Genomic DNA, 23,106 nt, shown 5'->3' on the forward strand with positions numbered 1-23,106 from the left:
TTTTTCAGGCGGCGTGTCAGATGCCATTGACACGCCAGCTAACACGCGTGCCTTGACACGTGGTTGACAGATGAGGAGGGGGAGGAGGTGGCCCTGGCCTTGGCCTTGTGCACAGCATTCCTTTATTCTCAATTCGACATGCTAACACACCTTCCCCTGTTGCCGCACCCACCCGCCTTACACCCTCTCCACTTTAGAAGAACCCTGCCTATATATACTGTGGCGAGGAAAGCATATGTCGCCTTGAAGAAGACAAGTCCACTTGTCGAAACGTTGGCTCCTGCTTTCACCTTGTTCTTGTTATGCTCATCGTCTCAAATTACTTGATGTGGTTTACATGCAAAAGCTACTCCGAGGTTTTGTGTGAATAAATTTGCCCATCTGACTTGGGTATAAGTCTGACCACTTGATCATCAACCTGCTACTGCAATATCAGTGCATTGGTTAAAAAAAGAAATACATTCAATTCTGGGGTTTTACGTGCCAAAGCCGAAGCCTGATTATGAGGCACGCCGTAGTAGACTCCGAATTAATTTTGACCACCTGTGATTCTTTAACATGCACCCAATACATGGTACATGAGTGCTTTTGCATTCCGGGCCCATTGAAATGTGGCTACTGTGGCCATGAATTGAACCTGCGACCTCGTGCTTAGCAGCGCAACGCCATAGCCACTAAGCCACCATGGTAGGTAGGCACTTATCATTTTGTATTTTGCCCCCACTGTAATTTGATCACTGTGGCCAGAAATCGCACCCGTGACTTGTTCAGCAGCAGAATGCCATTGCCACAGAGCCACCACAATGGTACATTGAGCACCACAATACGGACACTACAGCTGCACATGCTGTGTGTTTGTGTGCGCGTGGTGTCTTGGCCACTGGCAGTCCGCCTGCTGCAGCCAGTAAGAAAGAGATAAACAACGATAGCAATCGCCTGTGTTCGACCCCTACCACCCAAAACTTTTCTCTGGTTACAGCATTCTTCAACCTTGAGTCTAGTGCATTGCCCCAGAGGACAGTTGAAGCAGCAGAAGGCTGGAAAAGAGGAAGCGACATTTGTCAAATTGATTCTATTAGGGCGAGTACTTATGGCTGGTGCCTTAAGAAGGCTGTGCCATGTGTCAGAGGTCATGTGTTCTACTGTGTAATGGCACAGTCAAAGGGTAAAGGGACCTGCATCATCGAACATTCACTTTTGAAAGGTGGCTGCATGATGTCTCTTGAGGTGGCACTCACGGTCATTGAAGGAAATCGGTTCATGTATGTCTTTGGGGACGGGGTCGGTGTTTAGTATGTAAGTCAATGCTTATTGCACCTACCTTGCCATCAATATGAATGCTTCACCCTTTGGATGAAACTGGGAACATTCGTAAGCAGTGATTACTTGTGATTGTGAATTGAAATCTGAAATCTTGAAATGTAGTGAGTATATTTCCCATCAAACATTTGGTCTCACAGCACTTTCCTGCAAGGCCTGTGTGTTTAGACACTACAGCTTCTTGAAGGCAGTTTGGGTGTTCTCTTTTATATTGCTTCAGGGGTACCATTTCCGCTGTGTGTCATACAATATGTGCACAGTCTGTCTTGGTATGGCTCATAGAGTGGCATTTCTTGCTTACATTTTGCGCATCTTTTTTTATTGTGCTGCTTAGGTCACTTTGATGTAGATTTAGAAGTACAATAAGTAAGAGCTTGTGGCATCCAATAGTAGCCTGTGCTCACTTCTGTTTCTTTTGGTCCCTGTCAAAATTATTGCAGAACCAACGTCTTGCTCTATGGTTCCCTGCTCAGAGCGCATATGTGGCATCATGCCACTTTTAGACCTCTGGGAGTTGGCTCTAATAGTTCACAGCTCAACACTTGGTTGGATCACCTTGGAGTTGCTGGCATTGCCCTTGATGCTGCGTGGATTCCCATGTGGAAAGGAGCAGTCGCTGTGAGTCCAGTAATTGTGTCTGAAAGCATTGTGTTTGTACTATAAAAGTACAAGGCCAATTCTTCAACATTTCAATTACTTACCGCATAAACCGGAATATAGGTTGGCCCGGAACATGGGTTGACCCCTTACCCTGACTTGGCTGGACAATCTGCTAAAGATTGCTCTATAAGAAGAGGGGTGATTTTAGCTATTATTTTTAAGAAAAAATCTCAACCTATATTCCGGTATATATGGTAGCCTGACAGAAATAGAAAGGAACAAGTTTTCTATAACTTATTCAACTTCAACTATAAAAGGCTTGCACTGATGTTGTTGTGGTCACCATGCTGGAAAACCACTAGCATGATGAAAAGCTGCACCAAAAATGGTTTTGAAGGACTCTGGCTACACATTAACCCATCAGTGTGCAGTGTACTTTCTAAAGTAGAGGAACATTTTCATGTTTAAATAAATAAAGAAAAAAACATGCTGTTTAACTCAGTTGCCTATTTGGTTAGGAAGGGCCTTGCCAAGATAACTGCATTGTTACCGTATATACTGGTGTATGTGCCGCACTTTTTTTTTTCTAGAATCTTGGCTAGGTGTGGCCCTTACATGAATCAGGCCGATGATGGCCCGCGAAAGGTTCATACTGTTTCCACAACTGTAGCAGTAGGTAAGAGAGACGCAAATGACATAACACTGTAGTAAACGACCTCAGATACTGGACCATTGTCCTTGACCAGTGCTGACCTAAACAGGGCTTCCTTCTCTAGCGGTGAAATGCCATCGATCTGGCTGGAAACACTGCCAACACAGCCAAGATGATGCACCACACAAAGAAATAATTATGCAGTGGTGCCGGCCTGAGTGCCGTCTACAAAAAATGAGCTAGCGTCATCTAGCGGCAGTGGAACTAGCTTCACTTTCCGGCGGGTCGTTTTAAATTTTTTTCAAAAATTTTGCCCTCCAAAGTGGGAGTGCGGCCCTTACACGAGGGCACCCCTTGCACAACTACATACGGTATGTGTGGGCTGTATGATACCTTTAATCTGTTCTTCACCAAACTTGGAGAAGTCGTGAATACAGCAGGCACTGCTGCACCTACAGATGAATTATTTTTAAAGTTTAATGTATGCTTCTGGAAGATGAACTTTATGCACAAGTTATAGAAAAGGATGCTGTAAACGATGAAGATATGACGTTCTTATATACTGTGCATTTTTGTAGCATTGCGAAAAAAATTAATGCAGGTGTACTTTATAGTACGCTGGGCTTTTGTGTGTGCTAGAAGAGTTTCATTGTTCTTGAAATGCATATGATGGTATTTTACCTCTATTCTGGCAAAAATTTTACCTCTGTTCTTTTATAGTGTAAGCTGTTATGGGCTCATTCCAAAAGCGGTTTCTCTCCGCAGCCGGTGTCCGTAGCAGCTATCACTGGGAATGAGAAAAAGAATGCACATTTCCTGCTGGCTGCGTGGGGGCCGCTGCGTGGGAGTCAGCTTCTCTGCCACTAAGCCATGCCAGTGCTTGCTAGCATGCAGCAGAAAAATGCCCTGTAAATGAATCCTAGCACGCGAGGAGACTTGTGATGTGACATGCGCGATATGTGCACATTTTGGGTTGCAGTTGCATACTGGCCTCAGCTCCACCACTGGAAAAGCTGGCGCCACCGTCGGCGTGACGTGCTAGGAGGGATCACGTGGACATAGCGGCCGCGTCGGCTGCTTCGGGAGCGCCGAAGCGAGCTGAAAATGAGTTTCAATTCCCTCGTACGCTGCGGTCCTCATTTAGTGGCGAAATTTTCCCGCTTCAAGTGTCTCCTTTACAACGCTTGAAAGCACTACAATAGGTAGTGGCTGCCTTCGAAGGCGCGCAACATGGTAGGCTACTGCTCGGTGCCTCAGGGCCGGACGCACGTAACGGAGGCCGGTGTCAGCCTTATTCACACGTAGCCGCAGGACAAGAAGCTGCGTGAAGCTTGGCTCGCGAAACATAAAACCGGCAAACAGTCATCGGCTACAACTCTGGTATGCAGCAAGCACAGACGCGAGGAAGATTTCTGCTACGGCGCCCGGTCTGCGATGTTCTGAAAACGCGCACTGAGACGCTCGCCCGAGTCTGCTGCCCGACTAATGTTATGACGGTTTGGTCTATCAACTTGTCGATGCTATAGATACTGGCAAGTTCAGTGGAGTGGAAAGGCAGCGGTAAGAAGCACATTTAAAAAAAGCATGGCATATGGTCATGTTTGTGTTATGAATTAATGCACTGGATTACAAAAAAGGAGCAGCGGGAAATTGCACGCTGAGAACACCAATAAACATACAGTGCGACGCACCTCGAAAAATAATATTGAAAAGTCAAAGAATTTATAAGAAAAAAAAAAGAGATTGAATCGTTGCGACGGCACATCATAATCCCTGTAGGCGTCGAAGTCTCTACAATGAAGTTATTTTTGAACAGCTCTGATAGCTCCCACGCAACAATGGTTGCTTGTATACTGTCAAATGTTCATATTCTGCGGCCTAAAGCTCATGGAACGGTGCGAGAATGCGCGCGCGGATAAAGCGAAACAGTACGCGGACAAGCATGCAGACGCGCAGTCGGTCGCTGCGAATCTGCGCAATCGCTGCATTGAGGCTTCTTGTTATTACGCTTCATTTAGTTATACAAACACTATAAGAACATATTTCGCATAGTTTACTCTCAGCGTTTACCTACCTTTCACGCAAGAAGCCGGTTCGGGAGACTCCATCGCGGCGACCGCGCGCAGTGGCGTTCACTGTACGTATTCGGTAAAGAGATAGCGTCTGTAAACGATTGTGTGCTTTCAATTTGCCCAAGATTATTATTTAGACAGTAAACAACTTCTCTCGTTTTGAAAGTACTCACAGAAATGTCCGGGAGAGCTCGCGCGTGGTGTTTTCAGTGAGCACTGACAGCAAAACCTATGAGGAGCGCGCCGCGACTACGCCAGCGAGGCGCTTCCGATAGATGGCGACTCCGTAACTCCTCGCCGCCAATATTACACTAGGTAGAATGCCATGTAGCAGATACACAGGTAGCGGTACAAGGCAGTTAAAAGAAGGTTTGAGGATGAAAAAGAACTTTAAGGAGATGTATACAAGAATGCTAGAAAAGATATATATTGTGTACCTGATCAAATCAAGCTGGCTAGGTGACTATGTCACCGCTACGTTTCAAAGGGGATCCCAATAAATCATCAACATCATTAGCATCGTATCATGCCACTTGCAATGTAAAATTTGCGCCGCATAGCGTCTATATGTGCACCTTTTGCATTGCAGTTGCATACTATTACAGCAGGTGGCATACCATGTAGCAGTTGCGTAGGTAGTGGCACATGGTAGATAGAGAAGTCTTCAGGAAGAAAAAGATGATTATGGAGATTTATAAATATTGATGTAATGAAAAACATGTATGACATATTTGATCAATTCAAACAGGCTAGGTGACTGTTTTCCACCGTCCCGTTTCAAAGGGAATGTCGTTAAATCATCCTCATCATTACCATAGTATTGTGCCATCTGCACGCCATGCACGCCATGCACGTCGATACGTACAAACTTTGCATTGCAGATCCAGTATATTCCACAAGGTGTCTCGGCATGTAGCAGTTGCATGCTGCATGTAGCTGATCCTGGATGTAGCAGGCTAGGTGACTCTTTGTCACCACCCTGTTTCGAAGGGGATGCCAAAAAACCATCATTATCATCATCAGCAACAGCAATGTACCATGCCACGGGTCAAGGGATGTGACATGTGCCCCACAAAGTCTGGATACCTGTGTTTACTCTTTGGTGCACATTGTGGTGCCTCCTCGCAAGGTGCAAACCGCTGCTGAAGAAGCGAATTATAGAGCTACACTTGCGGCTGCAATTAGGCGACATCGGGCTCAGCAGACCCCTGTGCAGAGAGCAGGACAAGTCGGAGGTCGCCGTCGATGACGTGTGGACAGTTAGATTGTTCTTGTGAAAATGACGTGAAGAGACGAAGTCACAAAGACTCCCTAGTGCGCAGTGCTGAAAGGAGCTCCTATGGAGCCACTCCTCCAGTTTACGCTGTGACTGTGTTGCATGTGCCGTGCAGGCCTGTGACTTTTGTTTTGCTGGCTAGAAAAACTTTCGATTTGGTTGCAGGTATAAATAGGCAATAAGCATCACATCAAAATGGTCGTTATTCCCCCCACTCCATTTTTTTTTTTCAAGGAAGAAGACATTCTGTTGTATCCATAGTCAACAAAATAGCAAACAATGGCTATTTGTTGTCAGCAAATAGCCATCAATAAATAAAAAAGAATTGAGATTTACAGTGAACTCTCATTAAGATGAACTCGGTTAAGCTGAATTCTTGCATATAACAAACAACATGGGAATGTTTGTTTGGTTTTCCATAGACTTGATGGGGTGGGCAAAAAAAATCCGCTTAAGACGAACCGCCTCAGACATGCTATTCGGCTAAGACGAAAATTTGGAGTGACTGCCTCCGCTACCAATCCTGGAAGCTAGGGTGCCTCGATGCGCCGCGCCCGGAGGCGCGCACCTCACTTCAACACAAACTGAGCAGCGAGAACCCAGGGCACGCAGAGCTACGAGCCGTCGGCCCACCTAGACTACTCCCAAAGCAGATTGTGTTCAAGATAAAGCCTGCATGACCGTGCATGGCTGAAGTGCAACCTCCCGCCCTCTCCTCCTCAGTGCCATGTGCGCGATGGAAGACAGTTTGCTTCCGCTCCTCCCTTTCCTCCTTTGTGCACGCGAGATTGAGCCGCCATTGTCAGCTCACCGTCGCAGGCTTTCACTCCCACACACAGCATGCGGCGCGCGAGGACGATGTTATCACGAGACGAACCTGGTATGTCCGTATTGCAAATGAAGCCTGTGGCAACTGCCAGAGGAGGTCAACCCAGCTCGCCTCCACCTACTTTTCTCCACTGCGATGCCTCACCTCATTTCTCCTTCCCCACTTCGCTCAATGTCACCTAGACTTTCCTCAAGGTTGCGTTGCTTTGCCGCATACGCAGGGCACTCCTTCGTACTTTCGCTAGCTTGGAGCCTGCACCAATGACTTGTGAAGTGGCAGATGCCTGCTTTAACTCTCTAGTGAACTTTTTCCAGCAGCACGAAGGCACAGAAGGATTTTTAAGGTCATTAGGTGAGACGACATTGTTTGTGGCTGCTCGCCGATTTGCACAGAAGCGTCAAACATCCATTACGGTCTGGATGAAACCAAGCAAGAGTACCACTTGAAAACAGTTTTCTATTAGGTTCAGCTAAATAAATCCTTTTTATGTCAATTTTCTGCTGTTTTTAAGTCTACTTCATTTACCATTTTGAAGTAAGACATTTAGATGCACCTGGTCATGTTGCCAATTATTCTTTTGATAAGATAAACTTCTGGTAAGACCAACAAATTTTCACGGATCCTTCGAGCTCGCCTTAAAGGGAGTCTACTGTACTTTATGAAGCGTTTTGATAAAAAAAGAGTTCATTTATCATGATTTTAGTCCATATTGTCTAGTCAGTGGGAAAATATAGAAATGACAGTCTGTATATTCAAGATCACCTATGTAATAAAAGGATAACCCCCCATCGGAGCCAGTGGCGGTCTCCATCTCGTTATAGGCCAGACAAGTCTAACTATAATGCCTTTATTTGGATATCACCAAGGAAAGCATGCAACAAGATTGTAATGCAAGAAATTGACTGCCATTGCAAAGAGATCACCGGTCATGCTTAATCTTTCTACCTCCATTGAATAAAATGCTCAGTGTTTTAGAATTTTATGCCTGCGTCCGTTATAAAATATTGTATCTTCATCTGTGATTAATAAATGTTTAGCCCTGCATGCTTCTCTGAAAGCACCACCAAGACTCTACCCCATTACCTGCGTCAGTCATATGTCACTTGACTTGCACAATAAAATTACCAGCCTAAAGCAGGCTAATTAGCAGTAAGCTGCTAATTTTGCCATGAGAAACCTAATTGTACCTATGTAGAGTTTGGCGTGGCTCTTCATTGTAAGCAACAACTTTCAAGACATTCCAGAATATAAAATACGTTCAAAGATCTGCATCAGGTTTTTCTACCATAAAGGCCTAGCATACTTCTTAAAGTACACCATTGTATCTTTTGAAGGAATAAGGCAATACTCGTGAAAACTTTTACAATGCAGTTGCAGAATGGAGATGTCTGTGGGTGCCAAAATCAAATTTGGTGGGCAGATTGTTCTTGGGCTTAATAAGTTAATCTGATCCGCTTACCTCTAGCACTTCAATGGAGGTTTTTGATGTCATGTGCAAGCCATCTTTGCACTAAATTGTAGCATCATAAATTGCTGCAGTAGTATAGCTGGCTGTCTTTGACAGCATGTGGAAAGGCATAAACACAAGCATGTTGGTTGCACACTTCTTTCTTTCCTGTTCTCAAGATTGATATAAATTGAAATTAACTTCAGCCTTTTATGCTTTCCTTCTTTCTTTTTTATGTGTGTGGTTTGTTTTGTGTTTCTTATTTGTCTGGAACAGGTTGGAAATAGTGCGTCATCGTGCCACTTTGAACTTCAGTGCTCTGTTCCTGTTTTTGAATTGACAGCCTTGAACAAGATTTCTGCAGCTTCTGAGGAGAAACTTTTAAGTGAGGTAAGCTTGCTATCTTTAGTGCTTTATGGGCAGCTGCATGGATCTGCAGTCTTTATAGACTTGTGATAATTACAGACTGAAGGAAAGTCAACTGGTATCCATACGTCGGAACATTAACATCAGGATGTTTAAGATCAGGTTTGTAATGCAGAGCCCTGGAAAGTGGGACAATTAAAGGCCAACTAAAACAAAATTCTATACTGCATCAAAATTGTAATTTCAGGCACTGTAGTTGCAGAGCTGCCCCTGTGCAAAATTTCAGTGTGGGATACAAATGGACACAAAAATCTTGAAAAAGTAGTTTTTCATACAAAAAAAAAAAAAATTTCACCATTATCATTAGCTAGAAATGACACATAATATAGAGCGTAGAGAACCAATGTGACACCTGGGCATTGCATCCAAGGTCTTTAGCATGCTGCAGATGCCACCCAATCGCAAAGGGAATGTGCCATATCTGTCATATCCGCAAAACTCCAATGGCCCGTGTCATGTGCTAAAGTGCTAAGGGCTGTTAAAAAAAATAGACAATTACTAGCCCTGCAGCCTTTGCAAAATGGCTTGGATAGTATTTATGTACTGCTCATTTATGCCCAATTTAATCAAAGTGAAATATTGCACTTGACCTTTAACCCTTCGAGGGTTGCATCTTTTTTCAAGAAAAGCATCACCCCCAAGGCCACATTTCTTTATTGGAGTTATAAATTTGTCAGAGTGACTTATTTCACGAAAACACATGCAAATAATTTCTTATGTTACATTAAACGAGTCTAGAGTTAGTGACATGTATGGAAATTTTTTTTTGGGTTAACCTTTATGTATGAGTTTGTGCTGTCCGCATTCACCTGCCATGGTTGCTTAGTGGCTTTGGTTTTGCGCTGCTAAGCACGAGGTCGCGAAATCGAATCCCGGTCACGGCAGCTGCATTTCAATGGGGGTGAAATGCAAAAGCACCTGTGTACTTAGATTTAGGTGCTTGTTAAAGAACCCCAGGTGGTCAAAATTAATCCGGAGTCCCCCACTACGGTGTGCCTCATAATCAGATCACGGTTTTGGCACGTGAAACCCCATAATTTGCTGTCCGCATTGATACCGATCGAATTGAAAACCAACTAGAGACAGTGTTCGTGCCAAACAAGACTTTCTCAACTTTGACTGCCTTCAGTTTCAGCCAGCTTCAGCATTCTTGTTGTTAGCATATAATTCTTTTAAAGACAGAATAACTGGTGACAGTAGAGACATAAAGGGTGTCCCACGTAACTTGAGCCAAGACTTTAATAATGAAAGTGCATTGGAAGCAAATGGAACTGAACGCATACTATTCGCAATAGCCTATAGTAACTCAGACAATTTTCTTGTTTTCGGCATAACTCTCTAATTAATTACGCTTAATTACCCAACTTTTTAATTATTGGCTGAAGACCCCAAGTATGATACGCAGATTTGTAGAGCACTTTCAGAAACCACCGATTGAGTTGTTTCCTGTATGATATGTCTCACGTAGTCCTTTTTTTTTTTTTCGGGTTGCAAAGAAAGCCTGCGAAATATGAGAAAAGCAACGTGATAGAGCGTTTGCGCCGTGGCACCGTGCTGCTTTCAAGCGTGCGTTCGGTGAACAAGGTCTGCAGTGTGCATTTGCGCCGTCATCCGATGGGAGCCACCGACCCAGCTGCGTACAACCATCGTAACGCCCTGCTGCTTCCCCATCGCCCATGACGATACAGCTGACCTTGTTCAGCGAACGCACGCTTGAGAGCAGCACAATACCACTGCGCAAGCGCTCCGTCACGTGTCTTTTTTCATATTTAGCGGGCTTTCTTTGCAAGCCGGAAGAAAGGACTACTTGAGACGTATCATACAGGAAACAACTCGATCAGTGGTTTCTGAAGGTGCTCTACAAATCTGCATATCATACGTGGAGTATTCAGCCAATAATTAAAAAGTTGAGTAATTAAACTTAATTAGTGAGTATGAGGAAAACAAAAAAAATTGCTTGAGTTGCTATAGGCCAGTGCGAATAGTATGCATTTGGTTCAATTCACTTGCGACACACCTTTCATTTTTAAAATCTTGGCTCAAGTTACGTCGGACACCTTGTCTAATACCTTGTCATGATCTGTAATATTCAGAGCTGAACAAGGTAAAAATTTTTATGCAACATTTTGGCTCCTACATGGGAGCCTTCATCAGACGATTAAGCTGGAGCCTTGTAAGTTTTCAAGTAGAAGCCAAAATGTCTTAAATAATTTTACTTTGGTCGGTACTGGTGTTTATGAGCTATCTTAGAGCAGATTTGAAAACGTTGTTGCAAAATGCAAAAGGAGCAGTTACTGAATCCAATAAGGCAAGCATTCCATTTAGTGTTGAGTCATCCTCTGTCTTATACGTTTAGCAAGGCTAGCCTCCTATAGAAACATGGATTGTCTGCAACAAAATCCACTTATAAATACCAGCCTATGCTACAGAAAAAGAAATATATATATTTGTGTGGCATGTCTTGGACTATTAAATGTTTAGTGTCTAATTTTAGTAAACTAGACCTTGAACCTCAACTATAGCACAGTCTAGTGTGTATTTATGACAGTACAATGCTTGTCTGGATGAGAGTGGAGATGGAGGAAAGGAAGATTGGCATAGTCATATGTTTATAAGTATAGACTGAGAACGTTGGCATAAGATTGTTTTCAATACACGCAGAACTGTATATGGTGCACTATTTTTTCTCTGCTATTTCAGGAAAATGTGCTCTGGAGTTCATATCTAGAGATCTTGGAGGAATTTGCTTTTAGCAGCCTTCCGATGCACTTGGTCATTCCTCTTCCTTTGCGACTGTATCCTTTGCCACTGCCAATTCATTTCAGCATTGTTTACTTTTGATTGAACATAGTATGGATGTGATAAATGCAGCTTAGTGCCGTTGGAACTGGTCAAGTAGTGTTTAGCTTTTGATTGCACAGAACATGACTGCTCTTAACTCAGATGAGTATGTGGGCTGAAATCCTTGCTCCTGCTTTCTGCTGCTTTAAGACCTGGCACAGCAGGTGTTGTCATAGCAATTGTAGCACTTACTTCACTATAATTGCAGCAATTTATTCTAAGAGCAGTGTTGCTGCTTGTAAAGAGGCAGTATATAATTTTTGTTGTGTCAATCACTGCAAGTTTATTGTATGACAAGCTTGATAATATGGGTGCAATTATGCCTACTACAAACTTGATAGAATATGGGCGTTCCTATTGGTAACAATGGGCTTCCAATTCTGTAGTGTTTGCTTATAAAAAAAGTTGGCAGATCGTTTTTGCTGTTTATAAATTTTTCAAGGATCGGTGTACTATCAAAGCTTATTTCAGCGAAACAGGTTATAACAAACTAATAAATATAACAAAGTACAGTCAAAAGCCTTTATAATGAACTGCTTGGGACCTCCAAATTCCTTTGTCTCACAGGTCACTTTGTTCTAAAAATCGCACATTATACCACTCACAATAGAGTTGGCTGAGCATCTTCAGCAAGAGTAAACGTTTATTTAACGTAAATTCAAGAGAGCCCTATTGAAAGAAGTCACTTTTTTTCAACATGTTGTCCGGCAGAATGTGCAACTGCAGCCATCCTTATTGCACCGAGGTTCACGGCATGCTCCGTGATGCAGCATTGACGCAAGGTAAAGCGCTGCATGTAAAATCCTGCTATCGCCTTCTTTGCCGTCAAAATTATTGGTTCGTTCACTGGCTCTGGTTCGTTCACCGGTCAGGGACACATAAATTCCTTCTTTGTACAATATACTACCGTTTAGTCGACTCCGGTTAATTCAATTTTTCGGTTAAATTCGATCCCGACCGAAGGTCCCAGACAGCGTCAATACACTTCTATGGGCCCAAACCCGTTATTTCGATCTCAAAATTGGTCTTCCCCGAATAATTCGAGCTTGACTTGTCACCTTCACCGCAATATGGCTAGATGCGGCGAAGCATATCAAGAATTGAAAGGGGCCACTGTCACGGGATATTGGGCAGGTTTCTTAATTATACAGGCGTGCTCACGAAATCTCCGGTCGCGGTACGAGCACCTAGACGCCTAATAAGACATATTGGCAGCCATTCAGAGCTGTTTCTGACGTTGCTGTGGCGATTTGAGCCCTGGTTTTGCCTGCCATGCGTCTCTCGTATGGGAGACTGTTAACAGGGACTAGTACGCGATACGGATAATTCGACCAGTTTTGTCGGTCCCGTCAGGATCGAATTAATGGAAGTCCACTGTACAGGAAAATTCCTTGTAGTGGTCTTCGTTGTAGAGGCGTTGGTAATACATATTTATTTATTTATTTCACAATAACCCTAAAGGCCCTCTAGGGAGGGTATTACTAAAGCCCCTGTATCCACGCGCCACCGCCGCTTTCTTAAGTAGCGACAACCTTTGTTGTGCGCCGCCTTTTCCCCTCACACCAAATCCGGTTCCGGTATTTCCGGTTTTGGCATTTCCGGTTTAAAAATTTCCGGTTCCGGCGTTTCCGCCTCCTGGATTTGCGCTGCGGGAATTTCCGCTTTGACTGCTGTTAGACGATGGTGAGACGCCCGCGCGTGCTTAGCAGAGCTGTGGCAGTCACCATAAGAAAAATGCAAAGGGGACAAGCTGTTGTATTCCGCTGAAGCAGTTGTTCGCGGTCACTGTTTTCCAAATGCACGAAAAAACGGCAGTGGTCTCCAAGCGCCCAGGGCTACATTCCACTGTATGTTGTCGCTCGTGCCACAACCGGTCGCAGGTTGACGCGAAGCAGCGAACACAAGCAGATCGCTGGTTACAATAGGCGGTGGTTCTTGGATGGAAACGCATTCACAGTTTCAACCGCAGCTGGTGCAATTAAAGCCTCTCCAGCGACGCAAAAGTAAACAACGCTAAAAAACAAAGCATCACTTCCACTCGGAACAGGAAGCTGCAGCTACGTAAGTTCCACTTGGCGCCGGAAGCTAAGGGGGTGAGTGGGAGAGGAGCGTGGTGGAGGAGGGCAGTTGGCGGTACTTAACCTGGTCGGCGGAAACGTGTATGGAGGGGCTTTAGGTATTACATAGGGTAAAGGTTACATCGGTGAGGCAAACAGTGCGTAAATGCATATGAAATAGAGGAAGTTGGTCGTGACATAATAAATTTTTAGTTATACAGGTAATTATGTTGTAGATGCGTTCGACTGTAATGAAAATTCCCTTTAGAATTTTTGTAGCAGACCATGCATTTAAAGCCTCATTCTAACAAAGCAAACTTTTTTTTATAAATGGGTATAATGAAACATTAAAAAAAATTCATAATGAACATTTGCTGATCATTGTGCACTGATTAGGCCTGAAATCTGGCAGCATGCGACACTGCTAAAAACTCATCTGATACCACACTTGAATTATTTAGTTAAATCAGGAAGTTTGTAAAATCGAGAAAGGAATTTTTTGGTCCTTCAAAATCTAAAATTGAAACATAGCGACAAGCAAAAGCTACCACGGCATCGTATTTGCCCCTAATACAGTCATCTGTCGCGTAAACCATGAAATAATGAAAGCAACTACTGCCGCTCCTACCGAGGCAGTGTTGAGTCTGCAGTTCTGTGCATGGGCACGGTGTGCAGTCTCGTCAAAATAAAGCTACAGCTGTGACTAGGGTGCCTAAACGTTTTAACAGATTAGCTTTAGAGTGCACATTCGAAGAAAAACCCGTTGCTGTAAAAATTAGAAAGCAATCACCGCTTTTTTTTTTTTTTACTAATTCAGGAAAAACTTCGTTAAACCGTGTTTGGTCGAGTTAGTTTCGTTAATTTGGGTTGATTACAACATGAAACCCTATGGGTACTTGCCGGGCAATGGAAATTTATTTGTTAGATTGGGAACTTCGTAAAATTGGGTTTCGTTAAATTGAGTCTTAACAGTGCATCATTTCAGAACTGCCGTGTGCTGTTGGCTACTTAGCAACCTGCCTAACCGGCTGCATTTCTGAGTAGGTGGCTGCGCGCACTCTAGCACGGCCTCCTTGCCATTGCACTCTATCAATGGCACTTTTATGCACTCTCCTGCGCTTAGTGCACAAAGCATGCACTGCCTTGTATTGGGGTCATATACTATTAGTCGAGGGTCATGTATTATTGACCAGTATTATTAACCAGTCTGAGGGTCTCGTGAAATGGTGATTATTGATCAATAAAAGAAAGCTGTAAACAGGCACCAAGGATGTGTGCTTAGCCTCTGATGTGCTTTTGATCGGATTGCTTGTTGGGAGTTAAATGAATGGCCCAGCAAAAGAATGCTTAAAATGAAGCAACAGTTAGTGTTGTTGTCAACCAAGTTTTCATTGAAGTGCACTAAAAGAATGTAAACAAATGTAACAGAGCACACATCCATAGCAAAGGAAACACAACTGCACTCTTTTAAGACAGAAATCACACACAAGAACTGATGTTATGGAAGCTATGTCAGAAAATAGTTATGTCACTGAAGCGTTATGCTTGTATGTGTGGTATTTTACTTGGTTCAGCCAATTTATTGCCTATGATACTCAGATGTTTTAGGCAAAACCAGGCTGTTTAAATTTTTCATAGTGCAATCGTAGGCAGGCACACTGTCATTGCAGCTTTCGCCCGTCAGAGCGATCGTAGTAATTGCAAGAGTGTACAAGAATGTCTGATGAAAATAGACATCTAGATTATAGGTAATGTGCGGTAAATCTATTTCATTATTCTGATTGTTAAGTGGAAAGATTTTAAAAACAAATCGGCAGACTTCAGTGATTCTTCTGGCTTTGAACTCATTTACTGCAACAGCAACAGATTTTCACAGCAGACATTGCCATCTTCTCTAGTTGTTTTCGTTCGCTGCAGAATTTGCTTGCTGTGGCCTCTGAAAAACATGCACAGATGCCACCACTCTCGCAGTCCATATGTCATGCAAGAGCTTGCGCAAATCATAAAGCTTTGATGTTGCACAGTTGCTCAGTGGTTAGCACGTCCGCTTCCTAATTGCGTGTATCCACGATGGCAGGATAACCCGTGGCTGTGATGGTAGGTGAATTTTTGTTTTTCTTGACCATGGGGAGAATGATGGGGTGGCCTGACATTGAGAACATAGTAGTGGCAGCATGATGGCAGTGACGGCATAACGGAAAGTCTGGACACAGTGAACTGAATTTTGAGCCTTTAACAGGAATACTGACATGGCATTTTTACTTTTAATTCCTTGTGTCAAATGAAGCTCGTCAACCTTGAAATTATAGAAAAAATACTGGCAAGCCTCAAAGTGCACTTCCTTCCCAAAAAATAAATGCAAAGATAGGGGTGCATTTAATATGTGGAGTAAAATTTTGAGCAAGTTTTTACCACAGCCACTGTTAAGCTTATTCTATGCTGCATTAACGTTACGTCCAAAATAAAGCGTGTCATCCAGTCGTTGCTCGCCTTAAAGATTGTAGCCAGGATTCCTTCTTCCTTACAAGTCAGGGAGCCTTATTCTGTATTATTTAAATTGGTATAGCACAGTAGTCGCTTTGAAGGCTTTTGACGTGTTCAAACACTGCATCTTTGACCTGGTCTTCGGTCTTCGGTCTGTGAAAAGCCTGGTATGTCTTGATGGTAGCCTTTAGTTTCTTGTAGTGACTTCATCAATGCCAAAGTGCCTTTACTGAACAGCTTGAAGCTGACAGTGTAGCTAATGTACCTCCCCAGTCTAACACGTGCCGGCAGTCCGATCACTCCACGCATGCGTCAACAAGACCAGTGGCCCTATTGAACTTGCAAACAAATCATAGAAGTATGCTGGCTTTCTGCAGATGGTGCTAACTATTAGGGACTATCCTGCATCCACAGTTGGCAATTATCAGTTGAGATCAAAACCAGGCCACTGCTCAAGATGCTGAGTTGCAAAACATCACAATGTTTTGCTTCCACATGACCACTTTCTTCATCATGTCATGATATATACACCTCCTAAGAAACAAAACTGAAACTATTTCGTAGAAAAGCTATTATAGCAGACGTCTGAGTGAGCCAGAGTAAGTGCTAAAGTGTCCTTAGATGTTATGCTCCCATGTGACCACCTTCTGCATCATACACCTCCTTGGAAACACATACACCTCCTTGGAAACAAAACCAAAACTGGTTCATAAGAAAGCTGCTATAGTAAATTATTTAATGTGCTCCGAGGCTTGCTAGTATTTTTTTCTAGGGTCGATGGCCTTCGTTTAACACAAAAAAATGAAAAGTCCAACATGTCAGTACTCCTTTAACTGCTGTTGCAGTAAAGAAAAAGCAGTTGTGAACACGATGTTGTCGTGACTTTAAAACTGCTTTTAACAGAAGGTTTATTTAGATGTTGGTCAAGCTTTGTGTGTCATTCAGCGCTTCGAAAGGAAAAGGAATGTGACAGTGCATTGAATAGTAGTTCTGCTGCAACCTTCTTATATGTAACAACTTTCTATGAGCACAACACACATTTCATATTCATCGTAGATTTAGGTGCCCTTCTCCAATGCACTACTCTGAAGAAAAAAAAAAAAGTATTAGTGCCATTCATTGCTTTTCTGCCTTGAAATGTGCCGCCACTTTAGAGACAGCCTTGCATTACACCCATATGGATGCAATATTTGATAGCTGAAACTAAGATAAAAAAGCAAGGCTTTTTCAGTTGTTGGCCATTTGACAAATTTGTTACCAACAGATTTATTTTGTCATCTTTCAGTTTAAATTGAAAAGTTGGAACCATAATATTTACCAAAGAGCACCTTGTCATTTTCATGTGCTGTGTTATAATGTCACTTGTGGTTCTCATCTTGCGAGTCATAAATCTGCACTATTTTTCATTAAAGTTAACAGGGGTACGACTTCACTTCTGCAAATACCAGTGGCCGGTCCAATACAAAAGTTACAAGCAATTCAGACGCAGAGTGTGAAGGGCTGAAGAACAATTGAGATGTATGCAACACTATATTATACAACTGAAATAGAATGTGTTTACGAAATACACACAACGAATCCAAAAGAAAAATATGACACAAAAAGATAGTCCACATAAGAGTTTCAGACAGAGTTTCATTACACTTGTGATGCAGTTTAGTGGCCATTTTAATATTTCTCGCTGCTTTAACCTCTATTTAACCTCTTCGTTCCATATTTTGACACCACTGAACTCGATCAGGCGTTCACCATATACATTGTTACATTTGTGCAGGTTAAAATTGCAATTGGATGCTTGCCTTGTACTACGAGAAGGTAAAACGAAGAGGCTTAATGGAAGGGGTGAATTAGTGTTTATGATAGTGTTGATCAAGAGCGTGTGAGAGTGATCAAGAGTGTGATCAAAAGTGTGATCAAAAGTGTGATCAAGTTTTATAGTTGCACAGGGACCAAAACGATAGTACATGATTATCATGACAAACGTTGCTCCCGGAATGACCCGAATTAGTAGTTATCGCGGTCAATGCTCATTTTTGCAAAGTAAAGGCGATAAGTAGGTTTTATATGTTTGCCCCCAAGATTCACAAATGTAAATGATATGTGAATGACAGAAAGCGTAGTACAAGGAGCGTCGTATGTCATACTGAAAATATCTCTCCTTAAAGTGCGCGTGGCATCCAAAGGCCAATTTTTTACATACGTTGTTAATTTCTTCTCTCCTATGTAAATGACTATCAAAAATAACTCCCAAGGTATTTATATGCGAAACTGGCTGTATTAACGAGCTACTGAGAGTAAGTGTAATTAAATTGTTGATGGTCTTGTACCTAGACTGAAAAATGATGTACCTAGTCTTGTCTACATTAAGTGTTAAGCGATTTTCAAAAAAAACAGGAAGACACATTTTTCAGTTCACTCATTATTGTGGAATTACCAGAAGAGATTCTCCAGTAACAATAAGACCGGCGTCATCTGCATACATTATTAATTGTGAAGAGGGAAGAGCCTATGGGAGATCATTTATGTAAAGTGAAAACAATATGGTACCCATAACGAAGCCCTGTGGTACACCGCAAGTTATTTCTTTAACATGTGATATGAAATCATTAATAAGTACCCTTTGCTTTCAGGGGGATAAATAACTACTAAAGAATTTAAGTGAGCTCTCTTAAAGCCATAGCTTTCTAATTTCTGCAGCAAGATGGGATGATAAACCATGTCGAATGCCTTTTTAATATCCAAGAAAATAATGACAGCTATCTTATTTTGATGCATCGCGGAATTAAGAAGTTAATACAGTTGTGGAAGTATATCTATTTTCTACAAAACCGTCATTCTCCCTAATAAATTTTTTAACCTGTTGTGCAATTAGCTTTTCGAGGAGAGTGTTGAGTACACTCAGTACTGATATTGGCCCGTAAGTACCTAGTTGGTTTGGATTTCCATCTTTATGTATTGGAACCACTCTTGCAACTTTGAGTATATCTGGGCAACAGCTATTTTCAAGGGAATGATTGAAACAGGTGGCATAGGTAAGGACCAACGGTATCAATGTGTGCATTTGTCTTAACCTCATCCTCCTAGTGTGCCTATATCAACTGTTCACAGTATGGCAGCAGAGTTTCTGAAGTGCCAAGCAGCTGCTCAAGAGGTATGTGTGACATTATTACAAGTGCAAAGTTTTTAATAAACAAAGGGTGAGTAAGATAGCAAAATGCAAATGTTGGTTCTGAACATCGCCGGAAACTTAAAATGAATGGATACACAATACTCATGCTCTCAAGAATTGCAAAAGTGCAAGACCAAAAGGACCAAAGGCAAATACAGATGGCAAGGGAATACGTATCACACACTGATGGAGTAGATGAGTGCGCATTTCTTTTCATGTCATGAGACGGGTGTGTGGTTCACGTATACTTTTTCTGCATGTCCTTGTGTAAAAGGAGCCATCAGTTGTTTGGTCCTTGACTGTGAATGAAATTGCACGTCTGCTGGGTTTATGTTTATGTCTAGACATGCCAGAGTCAAACAGTTAAGTGCTAATCATTTTGGTGATACATTAGTCTTATACAGTTTTTTCTAGTATTTAGCATAGTGGCGTTATACTCTACTTCTTTATGAGATTACAAGTAGCAGTATTATAATGTAAGCATTGTTGGCATCAGATGATACAAATTGCTTTGCACAGTTGTGCACTGCCAGTTCTTTTTTTTTTTCTTTTTTTTTTCTGAGAAATGTGGGCACAAGAGGCAGCAGTTCTATTTTTCGCAGTCATTGAGTGATGAAAAATATGTGATTGTCTCCTATTCTGAGTGGCTTCAGAATTGCTCTATTTCCTTGAAAATCTCAGGTTTGTTTGTGGATATCTTATAATTGTCAATGTGTCAAGACAATACTGGTTACCACACCAAGTAGTTTACGCACAGCTTTTGATCACCTTCTAAATCCTACCGCATGGTAAAGGGGGAATCTCTCGCCCCTCTCTCTTTATAAACGTGCACATGCATGCACAGATGCACAGGTGTTTCTGCAAAGACTTCAAGTAATCTGTAAGAATCACGTGTAGTAGATAGCATAACTATAATCGTTGAACTGTACTGCTTAAACAGGTGGGCATTATTTGCATAAGAAAACGAAATACATAATCGACTGATAAAAAATTAAGTAATCCAACTTTTAACCTTACGGCAAATATTTCACTTTACAAATTGTATCAAAGAAGATCCTGATGCGGATTCTATTAGAACCAATTCCCAAGATGGCACGACTTTCAAGATATTAATTCTCAAACTTTGCCAAGAAATGCATCGGTGGTCCAGTTATATTTATGTACTTATTTAACACTTTATTTATTTAGCCTTTTGCGCAGGCTTGTACAGGAAGCGGGTTGTAGAATATTTACATGAGCATGGGAGTAAAAGAAAAAATGTGTCAACACTGCCATTCAGCACAACAACAAAGTTTCTTTCTTTCCTGTGAATCAAAAAGGAATAACAAAAAGTGCTCATAACAATTACACTATTAGCCGTATGGCATTATTGTTACGAGGTGTTCAATAAACTACCACTTTTCAGTGCATTGCAGTAAGTACAACACAAATCATAAGTAGCATACAAATACACGTGCGCCATTGCCCAAGCATTCATCCGATGCATTACATTGTGGACTATGTGCTCAAGAACTCTCATGTGCAATCAAAGTAAGGCTCAAATTTTGCAAAACTTCATGACAGCAACACAATGCTGGCAAACAAGGGTAGGCAGTGCTGCTTGGTTTCTAAGAGTGCTTTCACTGTCATGCCAAGAATATTTAGAGTGTGTAAATCAACACTTCATTTTGGATAGTTCTGTGCATGTCATCTGGGGCAGGGCAAATGTTTCTGAGATGTGACCACATGCTAGGAGATGCTGGCAAATGCTTAATTTTTGCCTTCAGTATGGTTTTCAGTAAGGATAATCTTGACCTGTGTAAAGAGCATGGAGCCTGCCGCTCACCGCATTTCGATATTTTTCCTTTGACTAGAGGTGCCTGACTGTGCGTCTACCGTACTGGGATGATGTTGAGCTCAAAACAAAACCCTCCAAGCCCTCTACCTCAGAATGGCGGCATAATCTACTGATGGAAAGGCCTTTGCAGCGTGAGTATGCATTTCCCTATTTTTATTTCTTCTTGGTTGTTAAGGTTAAATCTTATATTTTTGCCATTCATTCACCATTTACAGCTACTTCGGTGGTTGACCAGTGCCTTCAGGAAGCAAGTGGCTACTTGCATTTTATCTTAGTATCCAATGGCAACACGTCACTTCTTTTCCCTTTGCGGAAAACGCCTTCTTCCACACCAGAAATGTGCCTCTATTCTGGCAGGGAGGGAAGCTCCTTGCCTCCCATTCCTGAAAGTGCCACGCATGAGCTGCTACAAGACATCCCAGTTATTTGCATGAGCAGCATTCATGAGTCCGTGCATCGCAGCAATTCCCTCCGCCTTGCTGCACTCAGGAATTTTATTGGTGAGGCACAATTCAAGTTACTCACTCTTCTATATCTTTCTCTCTGTCTTGTCTTTTGTTCTATACTGTTGCCAATTTCGGTGCATTCCTCTTTTCCTTCAGCTAGTGGTCAAAGTTCTGGCCTTGAGATTCAAGAACTTGAAAATTCTTTCGATAAAATGAGTGTGGAAGTGTCCGATTGGGTGATTGATGCTTCTGAGAAGCCTTCTGTGAGCCCATCTGACCACATGACATTCGGTTAGACTCTTTCATTTGCTAACACTCATGCTCTATCAACTATCTGTTGCACATATACATTATTTATTGTTTCCATAGCATCTCTTGGTGATCCTGCTGACTGGCCTGAAAGGCTGTTCCTTGTTTCTGAGTCATTAAAAGGCTCAGCATCTGGCGAAAATCGCACCATGTCCAATGCAGGTGGTAGCCCTGGCCACAAAAGTAAGTGGTCATCTTGCAATGTCATTGAAATTAGTTACTATGCTGCTTGTATTCGTTCATTTCTAGTGCTTTCCATATCAGCTGCGGAGATAATTAAACTATTTGATGAGTCTGGGCGTGCCAAACGGAAGCCAGTACACCTTGTTCACGTTGTGGTGAGTGTAGCAAATCTTTGCTGTAATTACATTTTGCTTGTGTGTATTTCGATTTCAATCTGAAAATGGAAGGAGCTCAACTTTCTTCTTTAGTTAATAAGATTTCAGTAATTAAGTTTTTTCTAATTACTTTACGGCACATATTGCAATTTATGAATTGTGGCCGGTAAGCTTCCAAGGCGTATCTATTTGGAGCAAATTCTGACAATGATACCAGTTTCGAGATGTTAATTCCCAAAGTGTGTGATGAAATACATTGGCATTTGAGTTTGGGCTTCAATACGTAATACAGTGTTTTCTTAAAGAGTAAACGGAACAACAGTGCATTTTTATCAAGTTTGACGGCAAATATCTCGAAACTGGTGTCATCCTCAGAATTGGTTCCAAGTGAATATGCCCTGCAATCTCACCAGCTACAATTAGTAAATTACAATATGTTCTCATAAAGAAATCAGCTAAGACATAATTAGTGAAAAATTGTTAATTAGTCAATCATTTCTTACAATTTCTCATCCAAGTAATGCCCATCTCTTCGAGTAATGCAGCTCAAGGACTAGAAATGTGCTATCTGCAACAGGTGAGCCTTAAAACTTTTGGGCAATCTTCGCAAGAACACCTGGTATATGTAGAGCACCGTGTTCTTAGAGCACCACCATAAGCTTTTGTATTCATCTCTGTGGCAATGTAGGAAAAACTAAGGGACACAGCTTCTGCACATGTATCAAATGGCCAAATAGTTAAAGATGTCTTGAAACATTTTTTGAACATAATAAGAAATATTGCCTATTTGTAGAACGAGGCTCCTGTGAACATGTGAGCCAGATATTATTGCACTGCATGCAGCAAGGACTTTCCAATCTCGTGCCAGAAAGAGTAAAAAATCGCTTGCTCTCTTCATTTCAATGTCGTCAGCAGCTACGTTGCAATCAGGAGCAAGTGGGCCCAAAAGGTAATGACAGATTTCGCGATCATGAAAACATTCTCAGTAATACTATTATTGCTA

At 42.1% G+C, this 23,106-nt stretch overlaps 1 protein-coding gene across 2 annotated transcripts in view; it reads left to right on the forward strand.

Annotated features, from left to right (window-relative positions):
* LOC142563142 (uncharacterized) overlaps positions 1-23,106 on the forward strand; it is a 47,896-nt gene that overhangs the window by 3,885 nt on the left and 20,905 nt on the right. The window contains exons 6-14 of one of the 2 annotated variants that reach the window (XM_075673690.1): positions 1,761-1,938; positions 8,473-8,586; positions 11,323-11,417; positions 19,089-19,155; positions 21,027-21,141; positions 21,226-21,510; positions 21,613-21,747; positions 21,826-21,948; positions 22,015-22,103. In XM_075673690.1, the coding sequence (XP_075529805.1) occupies positions 1,761-1,938; positions 8,473-8,586; positions 11,323-11,417; positions 19,089-19,155; positions 21,027-21,141; positions 21,226-21,510; positions 21,613-21,747; positions 21,826-21,948; positions 22,015-22,103 (1,201 nt within the window). The remainder of the gene's footprint in view (positions 1-1,760; positions 1,939-8,472; positions 8,587-11,322; positions 11,418-19,088; positions 19,156-21,026; positions 21,142-21,225; positions 21,511-21,612; positions 21,748-21,825; positions 21,949-22,014; positions 22,104-23,106) is intronic. The other variant, XM_075673697.1, reaches the window with a different exon arrangement.

This window comes from Dermacentor variabilis, chromosome 1 (genome assembly GCF_050947875.1).
Source record: "Dermacentor variabilis isolate Ectoservices chromosome 1, ASM5094787v1, whole genome shotgun sequence".
NCBI classification, from domain to species: Eukaryota; Metazoa; Arthropoda; class Arachnida; order Ixodida; family Ixodidae; genus Dermacentor; species Dermacentor variabilis.